This window comes from Phalaenopsis equestris, unplaced genomic scaffold, assembly GCF_001263595.1.
Source record: "Phalaenopsis equestris unplaced genomic scaffold, ASM126359v1 Scaffold000198, whole genome shotgun sequence".
In the NCBI taxonomy this organism is placed as follows: Eukaryota; Viridiplantae; Streptophyta; class Magnoliopsida; order Asparagales; family Orchidaceae; genus Phalaenopsis; species Phalaenopsis equestris.
In genome coordinates, this window is record NW_018164640.1 from 1015171 (window position 1) to 1033088 (window position 17918).

Below are 17918 nucleotides of genomic sequence, written 5' to 3' on the forward strand. Positions count from 1 at the left end.
TGAGGTTCAAGACACACTTCTAGACGAGTGGCGGGTTCTATACGTTCGGGTGACCGAGCAGCCTTCGTGGATCCTCGAGAATAAATATATCTGAGCCTAGTCCCATACGAGTGCTTGCGGTCCCCCTCATCCGAATTTTGTTTCTTTGTTTTATCGAAGTTTTGGGATGGAGCACTCGTGTTACTTTTCTTTTCTTTCGAGATTTCCCCAGAAGTTTTTTGAGGATTTTCTTTTACTTGGTACTTTGAGTCTTTTTCGTCGAGTTTCTCGAGTTTTTCCGCTTTTTTTTGGATTTCTTGGACGACGTTTTCTTCCAGACTTTGTTTTTTGAGATGCATTTAGGTTTGCTATACTTAAGGGACAGCGGATCTCACAGGCGTTTAGGTTTGCTTTACATTTTACAGCAATTAATTTTCCTGTTTCTACCTGCTACTGTACTGTATAGCATGTTACACTTGTCATGTTACAGTTACACTTGTCCTGTTTCTATCTGCTACTGTCTTTCATGTATAGTATGTTGTATTGCTCCTGTTTTCTGCCTACTACTGTTTCACTTGCATGCTACTGTTCTCCCTGTATAGCATGTTACACTTGTCCTGTTTCTACCTGCTACTGTCTTCATGTATAGCATGTTGATTTTGGTTTCATTCGGCTCCTTTATGGAAGATCTATGTATTCCCATCAGAGAAAAAATGAGATCCATAACATCTATGTCAGCTTTTTTTACGAATGCATCTAAAGCTACTTGCTTTTTAGATGATCCCTATAGAATAGGGGATTTTATCAAATCTTTCTAGTCTAGTTACTTCGTTCCCTATTTCTTTTCTACTCGTGGGATCCTAAGGAAAATAATTTTGTTTCTACCGAGCTCAAATAAAAAGTCGAGGGTTCTAGTAAACCAAAACCATCATTTTATAGCTATTTTGGCTTTAATCCCCCTTTTTAAGCGCAAAAATTGAAGATTTAGTTACGATTGAAAGTTTTGTACTATTATCCATAGATCTTTTCTTCATACTCATTTAATTGGAAGAATTGAACCAATCAAAAAAATTATGCTTCTCGACTCCATAATACAATTTTTTTATGAAAATTATGATTGTCTTTTGGATAGAAATCGTGATAATGTATATTTTTTCCTCAAATGTGCTATTGAGGGATAAAGTATTAAATCTTTTTAAGAAATAAAGTTTTTGATCGGAATATGAAATATGAAAAAAAAGGAAAGACCCCTTAACTTTTGAAGTTGTTAATAGAACGAATCACACTTTTACCACTAAACTATACCCGCTACATATTTATTATTGGATATAAAAGGGCCTTTTGTCTAACAAAGTAATTAGATGTAGTTAAGATAGTATCAGAATCATGAAAATTTCAGCATTAACACGTATTTTGTTCCACCGCGGGAAAACTTGGAAAAAAAAAAGAATAGGTAAATAGCAAAAAATTTAGTCAAATTTCAATAGTGTACTAAAGTTAAAAGTTAGAAGTATTTTATTTTTTGAAACCTCTCTTCATTTGAACCATTAGATTTTATGAATTTGGGTAAATTGGGCCTCAAACTTTCAAACTTGTCCTTTGCTTTGAACAAGTAATTTATTTAGAGTATCATTTTAGATTTTATAAATATGTGTGTTTTTTTTTTTTTTATATTTTTTTAAAAATATATATATATATATATATATATATATATATATACACACACGTAAATTAAAACGTCCTTCCGAAGCGGGCGATGGGATTTCAATTCCGGCTGCCGACAGCTTCTTACGGGCGGCCCCCCCAAACAACCTTTCTTTCTTATTTTTTAGTGCCGACAAGTCCAAAAGAAGAAAAAGAAAGGAGAAATGAAGAGAGCGGGAAAGGAAAGGACAATCTTACCTGCGTGAGAGGCTCGAGCATAGCAGAAGAGAGCACCGGAGATGAGCATAGGAGGTAGCTTCGGTAACAAACGGAAATCGAAGGAGCTCCTCTCCCGGTTTCACACAAATTATTGTTATATGAATGAAGGAGGAGGCTTTGACATAGAGAGCTCATGTGGGAGAGGGGGCATCGTGCGATTTTTCTTGCTGCGAGTAGTCGACGCGCTCTAGCAGGCCATTGAAGACTCATGCGGAAGAAAGAGAGTGGGTTTATTAAGTGATTTGATATAATAATAATAATGATGATGATGATATCGAATAGAGAAGAATATGTAGGATTATAAAAAATAAAATAATAAAAATTAATAAATGTGTAATAGCATAATAAATTGGAGAATGCTTGATTAATTAAGATAAACTAGATGAAAAATCCAATAAGGTCATTATATGAAAATTTTAATAATAATAAAAATAAAAAATTTAAGTTAACTCAAACTAATAATTATGTACATTCAAATATAGTGATACACCCGAAATTATAGTATGATAGATTCCGATAGAAAATTTATGGATAACTAATATTGACTTGCTTAATAGAAAATGATTTGTAATATGTTTTAAATTTTGATGGTATTTTTTATAAGTGAGGAAGATTATGGCTACTCGTTTCAGTTTGGGGGAGATGGAAAAAAAGAATCGAAGAAGAGGCGAATAGAGAAAGAGAGGAAATGAATGGAAATGAGAATTGAGGAGTCGGACAATTAAAGGAGGGAGAGGAATCGAACAGTCGGGAACTCATAATTCACTTGCGTAGGTGGAAGACAAAACAAGTTCAAAAGAAGAAGGAGAAAGGAAGAGAAAGGGGAGGGGAAACGAAGGGAGAGACTCACCTGCGTGGGAGGCTCAAGTGTAGCAGAGGAGACGACGTCGATGACGAGCTGAGGAAATGGCTTCGGTAAAGAGCCTCGATTGAAGGAGAAGCTCTTCAGTGTTTGCGTACACTTTTGTTATATGAAGGAGGAAGGAGGTGTTTTTCAATCTAGAAGAACGGAAATCAGGCAGATAAATTACGAGTTTTCTATAATTAGAAGCTTCCTTATTTTTAATATCTTTATTCTGATTTATTTCCCTTTTAGCTGAATATTTATATGAAAAATATGTATTATTAAGTTATCTAAAATAAATTATGCACTTTATTTTGTACCTAAAATAGATTGTAAGATTGTTATTTAATGAAAGAAAGCAAAGGGAAAAGACAATTGAGCCTTTTTAGAATTCAACCTATTTTTCTCAAAACTTTGACATGGTATCAGAGCCAAGTTTTGTCCTAACCACCGATAATCGTTGAAGGAGCCTCAAAACTCTCTTCCTGCTGGCCTTCTTCCGGGAAGGGAGGACTACTTCTCCGCCTTTGATTCGCCTTCTACCGAGTTGCGTCGTCCTCTACGTCCTCTCCCTTTCGTGTCTGGGCTCGCCGGCAGGGTTAGGGTTATGGCTCCGCTCACGCTACCGTAGAATTTCAACTCAATCATTCATGGCGCCACCATCCTCGGCGCAATCGCCTCCAACATTGGCGTTCTTCGCCATCTGCTTGCTTCATTCGACGACAGAGTTGAGTTTGGTCATGGGCTGGAGACTGCAAGGAAATTGTAGGGCTCGATGCACCCAGATCTCGGACTCCTTTGCCGGATTGCTATTGTTCGCAATAGGATTCCTTCTCTTCATACTTTCAGACTTTTTTCGCTAGAGGCATCGAGTCTATTCGGAATTCATCTTATTACGCCTCGCTCTCTAGACGGCGAAAGCCATCCTCGCGTTACACTGTTTTCAACCGCGATGTGAAGTCGGCGAATGTGCTTACGTCTTGTCGATTTTAGTCTTGCTCGCAAAAGCGATGGATATGAGAACGAGGCCGGCGGATTCAATGCCTTTGTCTGCTCCACACTCATCTTGTGGAATACAAGGATTCTTGGGTTGAAAAAGGTTTTTTATGTTTGCATTAATATTCATCTGATTTGGATCTTCTTTATTAGGCATTGTTGTTTCTATGACATCTTCGACTGCTTCTTACGCTTCGCTTCGTCCGCCTTGGCTCGGCTCCGGCACTCATTCCTAGATCGATGGCTTCGACTTCGACAAACAAAAAATATTTTAGGCTTTGACAAAACTTAGGCTTCGGCAATCTCCGACTTCGGCTTCTCGGGTTTTGGCACTCTTGGTCTTCGGCCTCTTGGACTTCGACCCTCTTGGGCTTTGACACTTTTAGGCTTCAGCCTCTCGGGTTTCGGCATTTTTGGGCTTCGACATTTTTGGGCTTAGACACTCTCGGGCTTCGACACTTTTAGGCTTCGGCATTTTCAGGCTTCGACACACTCAGACTTCAAAATTCTTAGGCTTCGGCAAAATTTTTGCTTTGACACACTTGGGTTTCGACATTTTCCGCGGTTTGAAAATTTTTTGTCACGGCAATGTTATCAGTTTCTTGTTAGCAAATTGATCTTTCTTGATCAGTCAATATAAATTTGAGGGGGATGTCAATCACGAAGAACGAAAACCAGACAGCTAAATTAGGAGTATTTTATAATTAGAAACTTCCTTATTTCAAATATCTTTATTCTGATTTATTTTTTTTAGCTGAATATTTAGATTAAGAATATGCATTATTAAGTTGCCAAAAATAGATTATGCACTTTATTTTGTACTTAAAATTGATTGCAAAATTGTTATTTAATGGAATGAAAGCAAAGGGAAAGGCAATCGAGCCTATTCAGAATTCAATCTATTTTTCTCAAAACTTTAATGGCATTGGCCTGGAGAGCTTGTGTTAAGGAAGAGTAACGTGTGGTTTTTCCTGCCACAGTAGTTGGCATGACCTAGCAGGCCATCAAAGAAGAGTTGAGGGAGATCTCTCGTGCGACAGAAAGAGGTAGGAGTTTCATTAAGTGATTTAATAATTATATATGTATGCTTGATGTGTGTGTGTGTGTGTTCATGTAATAGAAAAAAAATACGCAGGATTATTTAAAATAAAATAATAAGTTAATAAATTTGTAATAACATAATAAATAAATTAAATTTTAAAATGGATACCATGTTTACTTTCAACTTTAGGCTTTCAACTTTAAAATGGATATCATGTTTATTTTAGACTTTCAATATCAATGTAACTTAATCCGACATCGAGGTGAGTACTTATGTTTTTATTATTATGGCAATATTTTATTTCTTCTAGATTAAATACATTTGCTAGTACTATCATTTGCTATATTGAAATTATTGAAAATTCAGAATTTTGAATTTTAGTGAATTTTAATTGATATTGCAGAAATGATGTGTGATAATACAATTTAAATCATTATTTAAAGGATTTGTAAGTATATTGTCTGATACATAAATGAGAATGAAATATAGTTTTAATGAATAGAGATTTTAATAGAATGTTGTATTTGCATGATACTATGATTGAGTCACCCCTTTATAATACTAGCAATAGAACACTAAGATACTCATGCATGTAACTAGAAAAAGGATTTTGATATTAAAATAATTTAAGTGGATTTAATTAAATTAAACTTATTGAAACTGCCATATGAATTTCATTTACGTTTAGTGGAGTTAATGCATAGCTAGGCCACTACTACGTTGAGTTACAAGCTCATGCTGCATAGCTATTTTTTCATATAAATAGTTTAATGGTTATTTTTATGATGTGAAACTCTCTGTCATTATGCTGAAACTTTTGTTGGGTTGTAAGTATGAAGAATTGAGCCGTGGAAATTGATTTTGAGAATATTAAATGTGCTGTGAGAATATAATAATAATATTATAACTTTTAGGTTTGTTTATATTTATTATTATAAATAATATTTTATTACTAATTGTACTTTTTGCTTCAAATTTATGTGATTTGGGGGATATACCTATTAGAAGATAGAATATGCAGGCTGCACGGAGCTTTAAAACTTCTCATTTGCGATCAAATACAATATTAATACTGCCATATGATGGATTTAATCGCGAAGTGATTGTTTTACTATTATGGGGCTTTGTTGGTCAAAAATTTTTTCCATTTTAAAAATATTCGATAGAATATAATTAAATTTAGGGGTCTATTATCTTTAATGACACGAGCCTTTTTATTTAATTGAGACTTTTAACAATTTAAATTTTAAATATAACATTTTAACCAGCTAAAAATTTCACCTAAAACCTTCATTAGTGGGTAAGTTAAAGGGTGGTTAAAATGCTATATTTAAAGTTTAAGTGGTTATAATATTATATTCAATTTTTTTGTGGTTGGTATGTAAAAATCCTTTTTAATTAAATCAGAAAATAGTATTTTCTAAAAAATTTCTTGATTAAAATAATGACTACATCCTTATAGATCTCAAAGTAGTTTTCAAGGATCCTTAATTTGGAAGACAACATTCTGTAGAATAACTCTTGTCGAAAGCCAACGAACGATAGGTAAAGTATGCTGAATATTGGGAAACTCATTGATTTTTTCAATCTATCCTATAGTTGTGTTTATATTTTGAACTTGAAGTTGAATTTTGTTTGAGTATTTTATTTCAGTTTAGAAAATTATGACTTATATTTCAACAAGACTAGTCAAGAAGAGCCTAAGAGATGTTAGTCCCATGACAGCCAACTTGGCCAACATGACTACTTTTGATCCTAAAATAAGGTGAGTCAATCGATAAATTGAAGGGATGAACCTAGTGTAAGGACTTACGGGTTTCACTCGCAACGATGAGTGAACCCAACTCGACTATTTAAGACTTATGATTTGCTTGAAAAGGTTGCTAGCTAACACCTATAAATTAAACCCATGACGACAATCGCGTGCACATCAAGAGTGATAGGTTATTATTAATTTAGAATATTGTGTTCGGCTTTTTATCTCAATTCTGAAGATCGAGCGACCTAGGTAGATATGCACGCAACCAATGCAATTATTTTATATTTTAAAATTTAAAATTATTTATTTTTGATTTGAGATATGCACGCAACTGATGTAATCATTTTATATTTTAAAATTAAAACTTTTTTTTTATTATTATTTGATTAAAGTTATTTTGATTGTGCTCATAAGGTTGGGTATGTACTATGTAGTCATTAGTGATACATATGTGGAAAATCTTAAGGTTAATTCAATTATGGAAGACATACCTGGCAGTGATTCTCGTTGATCAGATATCTCTTGCAATGAGTAAATGTCTGAAGGCAAGGTGAAAATTAGTAGAATAAAGCTATGAGCAGGCTAAAAGTAGGGTCGTATTAATTTCTTCTAAATTTTATTTGTTATTTATATTTAATACATTTCTAAGAGATGTTATTCATTTTTATTTATTTTATGATTGGGTTAATTGGTTTAATTGAGTTGTGTTTAGTTTTCCTGTCAAAGATTTTCTCCTGAGAGTGATTTTTCTTTAGACTCCAAGCCTGCGATGTAGTGGATTCGCGACCAATTCGGCCTGGGGCTCTGGGAAAGGGATAAAGTACTTGGGAGTTCACACGAAGCACTGAGTGCATCAAGTGTCTTAATTGAGCTTGGGAGAACCAGGGAATCAAATTCCCTTCACTTTCTGCTATGACTGGGATGATAGAGCTCTCTGATCAATTTGAGTCTGGCCCTAAAAGGAATTGAGCTCAGATGGCTAAGGGAAAAAAAAAAAAAAATGGTGGCTAGTCTAAAGATGCTTTAGGCTGAGGCAAACCACTTTTGGTTCGGTTCAGGGAACCAGGGCTGTGGGCTGGCTCCCTTCCTTTTTGAGATGGGCTGAAGAAGATAATCAAATGATTGGATAAGCCAATTCAAGGAATTGGTCTAAAGGTTAACTGTTATAGCCAATTGGGGCACTCAAATTTGATCCCATGATGATTGCTCCATGGGAGCTCTCCCTCGGCCAACGAGGATGTCTAATTATTGATTCTAAGGATCAGCTGACATGGGGAAATGACTGGGCTGAGCTAAAGACTTTTAGGTGGGGTTTGGCTTGGTCTTTGGTGAAGTTATTAATTTTCTTAATCTTATACTTTCCTTTAGCGCATCGTGTTTGTTGTTATTAGGAATCTTACGTATGGTTTAGGTGTAAGTTAAGTGTTGGGGGCATTAGTTTCAGTGTACATTGGGTCTTGGTTTTAGGTTTATGTCAATATTATGTTTGAATTTATGTTTCACTTGGGTTTAATCACATTTGTATCTGATCATAATTTAAGTTGGTGAATATTAAGTTCAAGTTATACGTAGTTTCAAGTTTTGAATTAAATTATAGTTTAAGTTTAGGTTAGTGTTAGAATAAGTTTAAATTCAGATTTATTTAAACTTAGGTTTAAACTAATTTAAGTTTCACTTAATTTAAACTTTCATTAGGTTTAGATTTCCTTAGGTGTTAAATCTACTTAGTTCTAAATTTTATTGAATTTTAGATTAATTAGGTTTAGTTTAATGTTGAGTTATTGCGTTAGATTAAACTTTATTTCATGTGAGTTTATTCAAGGTTGAATTAGGTTTAAAATTTTTTTATTTTTTATTTATTTTATTTCATATGTATTTTAATTTAAGTCATACTCAAATTAGGTTTAATTTTAGATTAGCACATTTTAACTTAAGTTCAAATAATTTAATCTTAATTAAATTCTGTTTTAATTTGAATTTATTTTAAATTTAGTTTAATTTCACACTAGGCCAATCCAAGCTTCACCAAGCCACCCATGGACTGTTTGTTGTTTTTAGGAATCTCAAGTATGTTTTACGTGCAACTGAAGTGTTGGGTTTTAGTTTCAGTATTTGTTTCAGTGTACATTGGGTCTTGGTTTTTGGTTTAAGTCATCATTATGTTTGAATTTATGTTTCATTTGGGTTTAATTACATTTGTCTTTGATCATAATTTAAGTTGGTGAATATTAAGCTCAAGTTATTCTTTGGTTCAAGTTATGAATTAAATTATGCTTTTAAGTTCAGGTTGGTGTTAGATTAAGTTTAAATTCAAATTTATCCAAACTTAGGCTTAAATTAATTTTAGTTTCACTTATTTTAAATTTAATTAATTTTAAGTTTAGTTTAATTTCAAATTAAACCAAGCCACCCAAAGCCACATCCAAGCCAAACCAAGGCCAACCTTCCCAGACCTTCTAACTCAAAGTCAGCCAAACTAGACTTTTGTCAACGCAAATTAAATTATGGTTTTAAGTTTATGTTGGTGTTAGATTAAGTTTAAATTCAAATTTATCTAAACTTGGGTTTAAATTAATTTTTGTTTCACTTAGTTTATACTTTCATTAGCTATAATTTAATATTAATTGAATTAATTTTAAATTTAGTTTAATTTCAAATTAAACCAAGCTACCCGTGGGCCTCCAAATCTCGATCCAAGCCAAACCAAGGCCAACCTTGCCAGACCTCCCGACCTATAGTCAGCCAGACCAGACTCTGGTCAAGAGCCAGCCCAGCCACCTAGGGACACTTGGAAGGAAATCTTGGCTTAGAAGAAGAATATGGCAGAGGTCAGATAGGATACAGTTGACAAAAACTTATGTCAAATTTTTTTTATCATAATTACATATTTAAATGTATTTAATATTACATATAATTATATCTTAATGAATTTTTATTTTGAGTATAAAATTTATAATTATTGAGTATTAATTGTTCATGAGCTCTTTTTATTTGTCAAATATTGTGAAAATTCAAGAGTTAGAATGATCAAGATTTGTTACCAATTTTACAACCTAAGAGAACTTTATCGCAAAAGTCATGTTAATCCATAAATTGATAACAGTAACATAAGAAAAAAGAAATACATCCTTTTTTGCATTAAGTATGATTGACATGATTGAATTTAAATCCGAAAAAAGGAAATTTTAATTAAATAGCTTCATTGCATGGTGGCTTAAAATTAATAGCGTGCATGGTTGTTCATGTTATAACTATGGTGCAGTTGAAATTGATGGATGACCTCCATTGGGATGTGAGTAGAATTTTTTGATAGCAGTTACAAATTAGACAAGGTTGTTATAGATTAATTTTGAGCTGTTAGGAGGGATAAATTAAATACAATTATCATAATGGAATGACTTTAGTAATATCTATTGAAGAAAAGGTGATAATCAACTGGTATGGTTTGCAGTTGAATATAGTATTAGAAACCCATTAAATGTGTATTAGGAAGGAAAAAGGGTAGACTTCAGGAAGTATGAATAGGAGATCAAAATTGTCTGTGAAGAACATGTTTAAAAACTTTTACCAGATACAAGTATCATAATGGAATGATTTTAGTAATATCTATTGAAGAAAATGTGATAATCAACTGGTATGGTTTGCACTTGAATATGTATTAGAAACCCATTAAATGTGTATTAGGAAGGAAAAAGGGTAGACTTCAGGAAGTATGAATAGGAGATTAAAATTGTCTGCGAAGAACATCTTTAAAGACTTTTACCAGCATTTCATAGGAATAAATAGAAAAATGGACTATTTTGTTTTATAAAATGAACACAAAAAGATGATGATAATAGCTTAAATGAATAGAATTTAATCTATTTGAAAGGATGAACTGAAAGTTATCTCCTAAAATTTAGTATAAAGCTTTGTCATTTTGCATGTTCGGAGCATTACAAAATCATGAAGGCATATTTGAGGGGAAGCATTATTTTGCTTCAAAGGGGAAGGGTTCAATATGACAATGTTATTGAAATGTCTTTGTTGTAATGTTTCAAGTTCTGACTTCTGAAATCGCTAAATTGTGTGCTGATCTGGGCATTTTCAAGGCCTGGCTAAACTTCTTCGAGAAAGAAATATAAATGATTTGTAAATTGTAAGAATTTAAGAAGATATACATTGCTATGTTATTTTACTTCAAAAGGGAAGGGTGCAATATGAAAGCTATTGCTATAGAAATGTCTTTCTATAGAAATGTCTTTTACTGAAATGTTTATAGTTCTTGCTTTTGAAAGCATGATTCGTGTGCGCTGATCTGGTGATTTTCAAGTGAAGCAAATCTTTTTGAGAAAAAAATATTAATTATGAACTCGAAATGTTATATCTTGTTTTGATATACTCTGATAATTGAAACCTTTAGTTGTAGGGGGTCAAAAAGGTTTTACCATGGGAAGGAGAGTGGCATGCAGCGAGCTAAACCTTTGTTACTATGGGGTCTGAAAATTCGACGCCTCAGACTCTGTGTGAGAGAGCAGCATGTGTTTGTTGTTTAGAGTCTTGTCACTAATCTTGCCAAAGAACAAATTTGCAAAATGATCACACACAACACACTCCTTGCGTGCTCCCCTGATCAAATTTTTTATATCGCTACCGTGGTGACTGCTTCAACCCATACAAAGTCTTGTTCAGTTTGCAAGTCAAGTTTTTTGATGCTCCATATTCAGGCGGCTGCATTATATATATCTTCTCTTGCAATTATCCGTGTAGGATTGCAATCTTCACATCGAGTTTATTCCAAGTTCAGACTGTACTATGCTATAAGTGCTAAGAGAACATATATTGAGGGATGCTTGACCACTAGGGAGGACATTTCGTAATAATCAATCTCTTCTTGTTGTGTAAAGTCTTGTCACTAATTTTTCCTTGTACCGCACATCAACTTCGTGAGATCTTTTATTATTTGCATACACTCATTTGCACCTGATGGAGCTTCACGAACCTCCAAGTTCCATTCTTTTGAAGAAATTTAATCTCTTCAACCTTTGCGCTCTCCAAAGATCACAGTCTGGACTCTTCAACGTTTTTTGTAGTGAGAAGGAATTTCTGTCTATGTAGTTGAAAGTTTAAATGCAACATGATCTTTCAATCAAGCTGGTTTTGGGATATTTTAGTACCTGATCTTGTTCTTAGCAATAGATTCCTGAGCAGGAATCTCAACATCAGCATCTTCTTCTATCTCCACTTGAGAACTATCAACAGATACCTCATGAGCTGCAAATGAATCAGATATCTTAGTAGGATGGGACAAGCTCTGTGAAACAACTGAAGTTGCATTAAACTCTAACTTCAGCTGCATATCTGTGGTCCCAATAGAACTCTCCACTTGCTTTAAGTTCTAATTTTTCAACAAGCTTGTCTCGTCGTATGTAACATCACTGTTAATGATAATTTTTCTTTCTGACATATCATGCAACTTGAAGCCCTTGACTCCATATCTGAATTCATTAAAGATCACATTTTTTGCTCGTAGTTCCAACTTATAATTTTGAACGTGTAGTAAATTGGGCACCCAAATACTCGTGTTAATAATCTCTAGTAGGATGCCTTTACCACATCTACTTTGTGGTCATCTTCCCAATAGCCGCAGAAGACGAACAGTTTACCAAGTGAAACATATTCTATGGTCTCGATCTAATAGAGATTCAACCCAGCATTGGATAACATACACCGAATTTTTTTATCGATGTCTGTTTCATCCTTTCTGCCACCTCGTTCTGTTTTGGTGCCTCTCGAATAATGAAGTGTTGCTCCATCCCACCTCTCTGACACTCTTGTATTTCCCCCCATTGTCTGATTTGATACAGGGTTCTTTTTACCAGCCCGAGTCTCCGTTCATTTCTTCTAATTTATAAAGATCTCTAGCACTTTGCTTTTGCATTTCATAGTGTACACCTAAACATACATAGAGTCATCATCAATAAAACATGATGATGCCTTTGTCAGGGCCTAAACATCTGTGTGAACATATTCTAAAATATTTTTTGAACTGTTGTGTTCTTTCCAGACATAATGTTCACAAAAATCACATTTGTAGATGCTCACTCCTTTGATTAATCCTTTTATCACCAAAGTTTAAAGTGAAACTTCTCTAGCATGAGTAGCTGCATATGCCACAAAATAGTGGTGCCGGAAGAATTATCAGCAACAACGGTCATTTAAGTCATTGTACTAACTTGAAGATAGTAATTGTTGTGATGACGAACTCTCTATATAAAAATCATTACTCCACAGCATATCCTCAAAACTCCTGTATCGATAACTACTTATAGCCCTTAGACTCAAAAGTTCCAATTGACAACAAATTTTTTCTGATACACTGGAAATAAGACAGTTCTCTCACTGTATTATCATGCATTCTGATAAAGATACTCCCTACACCAATATTATGACAAGTTTGTTTGTTGCTCATAGTCACAACGCCGCTATCCAATTTCTTGTATGTACAGAAGCACCCTTGATGGGGAGAAATGTGATGGCAGCACCCGTATTCAGAATCAGGCACGAACCATCTGTAAACAAACTGAGTAAGTACAGATAACATTACATTTGAGTTCGCCTCTTCAATGATATTGGCTTTCGCCTCGGATGCAACTTCAGTTTCGGACAATCTTTCTTCCAATGACCAATCTATAAACAGAAATCACACTGATTTTTTATTAAGACTACACGCACGATACTTGTCACACTTTTGAGAAGCATTGTCGTTGCCACATTCTTTTGACCAATTCTTTTTCTTCTCAGATCTTCCACGTAGTGTAAATGCCTAATCCATTTTTGCAGACTTAGTATCTTTGATGGAACTCATGATTTAACAACATTGTAGTTACTTCACATAATTCAAGACCTCCTCCTCATGAATAAGTGTCATAATGAAGTTTTCATACTCATCCGGAAGCGAATTCAACAGAAGAAACACATCGTCTTCATCTCCAATCTTCTCATTCAAATTTAATAAATCTGCCAACAACTTAGTGAAGTCATTCAAGTGCTCATCAATAGTAACCCCCCCGTTCATCTAAAATCTGTAGTCTATGTTTCATATGGAATTAATTCTCAACGCTCTTCATGAGAGATATTTTTTCTCCAGCATCCTCCACAATTTCCTTGCAAAAATCTATCTTCACCCCATGTTTGAATTTTTCCGGGTCAAGTAATTTCGAATTAAGCCACAAACACTTATATTCATCTCCAACCAATCTCTCTCTGACATCTCTTCAGGATATTTCTTGCTATGTAGGGCTTTCTCCAGATTTAGAAAATATAGTTTATCCATAACCTCTCATTATCACATACCAAAGTTCTCTTTGCCATCAAATTTCATTACATTAAATTTTGACAGGATGCATAACCACATGATGAATTGACTTTTTAGAGATTTAAGGAATATTCCTTTAAAAGTCAAATTGAACTTCCCTTTTAGCTTTTCTGTTTCCAAAAGAGAACGACTGCTTCTGCATGATGTCCAATAAGCTTTTGTTGTGCCTATTGCCGTCGTTATGCTGAACTGCACGCCGTTGGAAGCTGTACCACGTTGGATCCTACCAGGTAGTCGGAACAAAGCCTGCACGAATTTGTTGGTGAAGCTGCCAAACCACTCTTGCAAAAATCGTCGACAAATCCCTCCAGAGTTGCTGCCATCGACGTTGAGCCTTGCTCCAATCACGAACCCGAAGCTATCATATCAATTGATGTGAAAACGATGTGGATGCATAGAAATTCACATAACAACAATGAAACAGAGAAGATTTACGTGGTTCGACGTTAAATTAATTTGTTTACGTTCACGTGGAGGGAAATTCCACTAGCACTGGATGAGAAAAAGGAAATGAATTACAACTCGGCTGGTCTCATCTAAGCCTTAAGTCTATTTTAAATAAATATATATATATATATATATATATATATATATATATATATATATATTATATAATAAAAGAAATAAATACAATATTTTGTCTGTCGTTCAAACAAGAAGTGGAAGGGATGAAGCCTGCGTTTGGTTTCAGTGTATGAATATAGGAGGAAGTGGAAGGGTTAGGAGGAAGTGGAAGGGATGAAATCTGCGTTTGGTTTGGGTGTAGGAATATCAAATTGGGGGCATCAGTGCAGAGAGATGGAGTGGCTTCGGTGCAAGGAGCAGAGGGTTTCAGACTTCTTTGTATGCGCTCCAATAACGATGGTATCACAGTGAAGGAGTTTCGACTGAAGCGGCGTACAATGAGGAGCAAGATCGAGAGGAAATGAGATGCGACTCGGCTTCCATATTTGAACAAAAGAGGCAAAGGTGGGAGCGAGAGAGAGGAAAATGAGGCCCGGAGATGTGCATGAGTGACCGTTGTGCTTTGTGGTTGGAATGCAAAGGAATGGTGAAGGCTGTCGCAAACAGAATTTTGGCGTGCAAGAAAGTTCTAATATTAACTTAATTATTAATTAAACATGATTAATAACTTTAATAATTTTTAAAATCTTTTTAACGTAATCAGTTACTCCAAGCAAAAATTTTGCTTTGTTTTATAATTGAGTTTTAATGATTTATCTTGATATATTTTCCCATCTGAAAGATGAAAACAAACTTTGCATCAAGCATCCGCGAGAGTTCTGTAATTTATTTGCAAATAATTTTTGTATGTTTGAGGAATATATGCCAAGAACTGCACTTTCTGAACTACGAATCTATTTAAGTTCTACTTCACATACTGAACTGTTAATCAATTTGAGTTCCACTCAGAATTATTATAATATAATCTATTTTAGATGCGCTGCACTTTCTGAACTTTGAATCAATTTAGAGTTCCACTTACAAAATTTTGCAAGCTATGAAAATAAAACCAGCATTTTCATTAGAATGGTTGGGCATACAGCTGCCAGGTATTTTTACTTCTGGGAGTATTGCCCTTGTAGCACTCAAATCTTGTTTATTTAAAGAACCGCCACCCTCTTCAATGTGTCAAAACTCCAATTTATATTTTTCACTTTCATCAAATTCCCAAAAGTTTGTTGTTGGCACAGCCAAATTTATGGGTAGTGGTGTAACTAAGCCAACCTCACTCGTGAGCAGGCTCAGGCTTGGCTCAAAAAATGGCTCGTGAGCTAATAGTTCGAGCTCAAGCTAACCCCTGCTTCGAGCCGGCTTATTTAACAAAATATTTATATAAAATCTAATAAAATTTAAAACTTTATTTTAAATTTTTAAAATACTATTTTACTTTTATATGAAGTTATTTCTTATTATTTATCTCATTTTTATTATTTTTTATAGAACTAGTTTAAATTAATAATATTTCATTTCTTTTAAAAGAATTAGTAAATTAAAGTTCTAGCTCAAGCTCGAACTGAATTAAATGATTAAATGAAACTTCAAGCTCAAGCCAAGGTGGCTTGAGCTCGGCTTAGACACATTTGCACCCCTATGCAGGGGTGCATACTTTTTTAAAAGGTGGATGTCAGATCTGTGAATAATCGCCATTTGGAAGGTGTACCGCGACTTCCCATGGAATGCGGCAATTTTTTTGTGCAGCACCTAAATATTCTGTTTTATATGCATAATTTTCTCTTAATTTTATTTAGTTTGGCTACTAGAAGACCCGTTCAATATATATCTTCTGACACGTCATGATGTTGGTCCCTGCTGTGTTGCTAACGGATTACATATTTGTCTCCCGAAACCTCTTTTGGGAATAAACATGAACATACTCAACATCCAAATTCTGTCTTGATTGAGACCACCTTTTCCCTAGGCCAACATTGGAGCTTTCTTGATTAGTCTAAGTGTTCAATTTGGAAAAGAAGACCCCACTGGAGTTCCCATTTTTCTGGTTGAGATAAATTCTGCCATCTATCTACTTGCTAGCTATGAACATTATAATATAAAGTAGTCAAAACAATTCCTGTTGTCAAGTAAAAAACGTATTACTGGCTTTTGCTTGCAGGGGATAGATATTTGAAACCATGGATAATTCCTGAGCCGGAGGTCGTCATCGTTCCTCGTGCACGAGAAGACGAATGCCTAATTCTAGCCAGCGATGGATTATGGGATGTTATGTCCAATGAAGAGGCCTGTGAGGTTGCTCGAAAGAGGATTTTGCTGTGGCACAAAAGGAATTCTGGCATAACTTGCTCAACGCGAAGGGCTGTAGTGGCGCATCCTGCCGCGCAAGAAGCTGCAGATTACCTCTTGAAACTCGCACTTCAGAAGGGTAGCAAGGATAACATCACTGTGGTTGTGGTTGATCTCAAAGCACACAGGAAGTTCAAGGGCAAAACATAAGTAGGTAACTTTTCTCGTTTTTTTATTCTTCTGGAACTCGGGTTTACTATATAGCCAGTAAGTTTTAAATTTTTGCCCATTCTGTCTTTTTTTCGTTTGGGCTGTAAAGTTTCACTAGGTATATTACTATTTTATGCTGATATAGGACGGCAATTATGATGTATGATTTGAGTTTTTACTCACCATGCGTTTGGTGATGGAAATTCAAATTCTAATACTGGTGTTCAGCTCTTCATTGTAATTGATATAAATTATGCTTGGACATCTTTTGTATATCTTTTATGAAAATGTATGTTTAATTCGACATTTTACTATTCATAAGAGTCGTTTCAATGCTATTTTTTATTTTAAGGCAGGTGTTTGATTGTGCATTCTAAAAATTTATATAGTATGCTCATATCTAAATGTTGAATTTGGCATGCTTGAGTTATTCTGGAGTGATCTGTTTATCGGGACTATGATCTCAGCTTCAAGTTTTTAAATGATGATGGTACATCTTTCAGATATTTTATTGATAAAAAGGAAAAATTACGAAGAGTTCTTAGGGGGGCTACATAAGGAAGATCAAGTTCATTCCGAAATATAAAAAAATGTATATTAAGAAGCAACATACCTTGCAAGCTAATCAGCAGGACCGTTTCCTTAGGAATGTAGGGCAACTGTACTTTTGAAGTGTGAAATCAGAGCTATCAGCACCAGCAAAAGATGAGTAAAGCTGCCATCCACATTAATCTTCATCAATATAAAAAGGGTTTCTTTTCCAAAAATTTAGAGAAGGGCCGTGTTTATCAGAAGATAAGCAAGGAGCAGATTTCAGCACCATAGGCAGTGAAGTGGTGCTTGGCCCATTGCCCTTGCTGAACTTTTTAATTCTGTAAGTACCAAAAATTGCAAGGAGAGAGAGATGATAGAATCCATCTTATCATGATATATCTGGGATTGAACCTGTGACGTGAGGGGATCTATAGTGAACCCCGTCAACTAAAAGACTATGGTTTGCAATATAACATATACATAAATATATATATATATATATACATATATATATATATATATATATTTATTG

At 34.5% G+C, this 17918-nt stretch overlaps 1 protein-coding gene across 1 annotated transcript in view; it reads left to right on the forward strand.

Moving 5' to 3' along the window:
• LOC110022579 (probable protein phosphatase 2C 50) overlaps positions 1–17178 on the forward strand; it is a 32614-nt gene extending 15436 nt beyond the window's left edge. The window contains exon 5 of the mRNA XM_020721605.1: positions 16515–17178. Within this exon, the coding sequence (XP_020577264.1) occupies positions 16515–16852 (338 nt within the window). The 3' untranslated portion in view covers positions 16853–17178. The remainder of the gene's footprint in view (positions 1–16514) is intronic.
• The last annotated feature ends 740 nt before the right edge of the window (positions 17179–17918 follow it).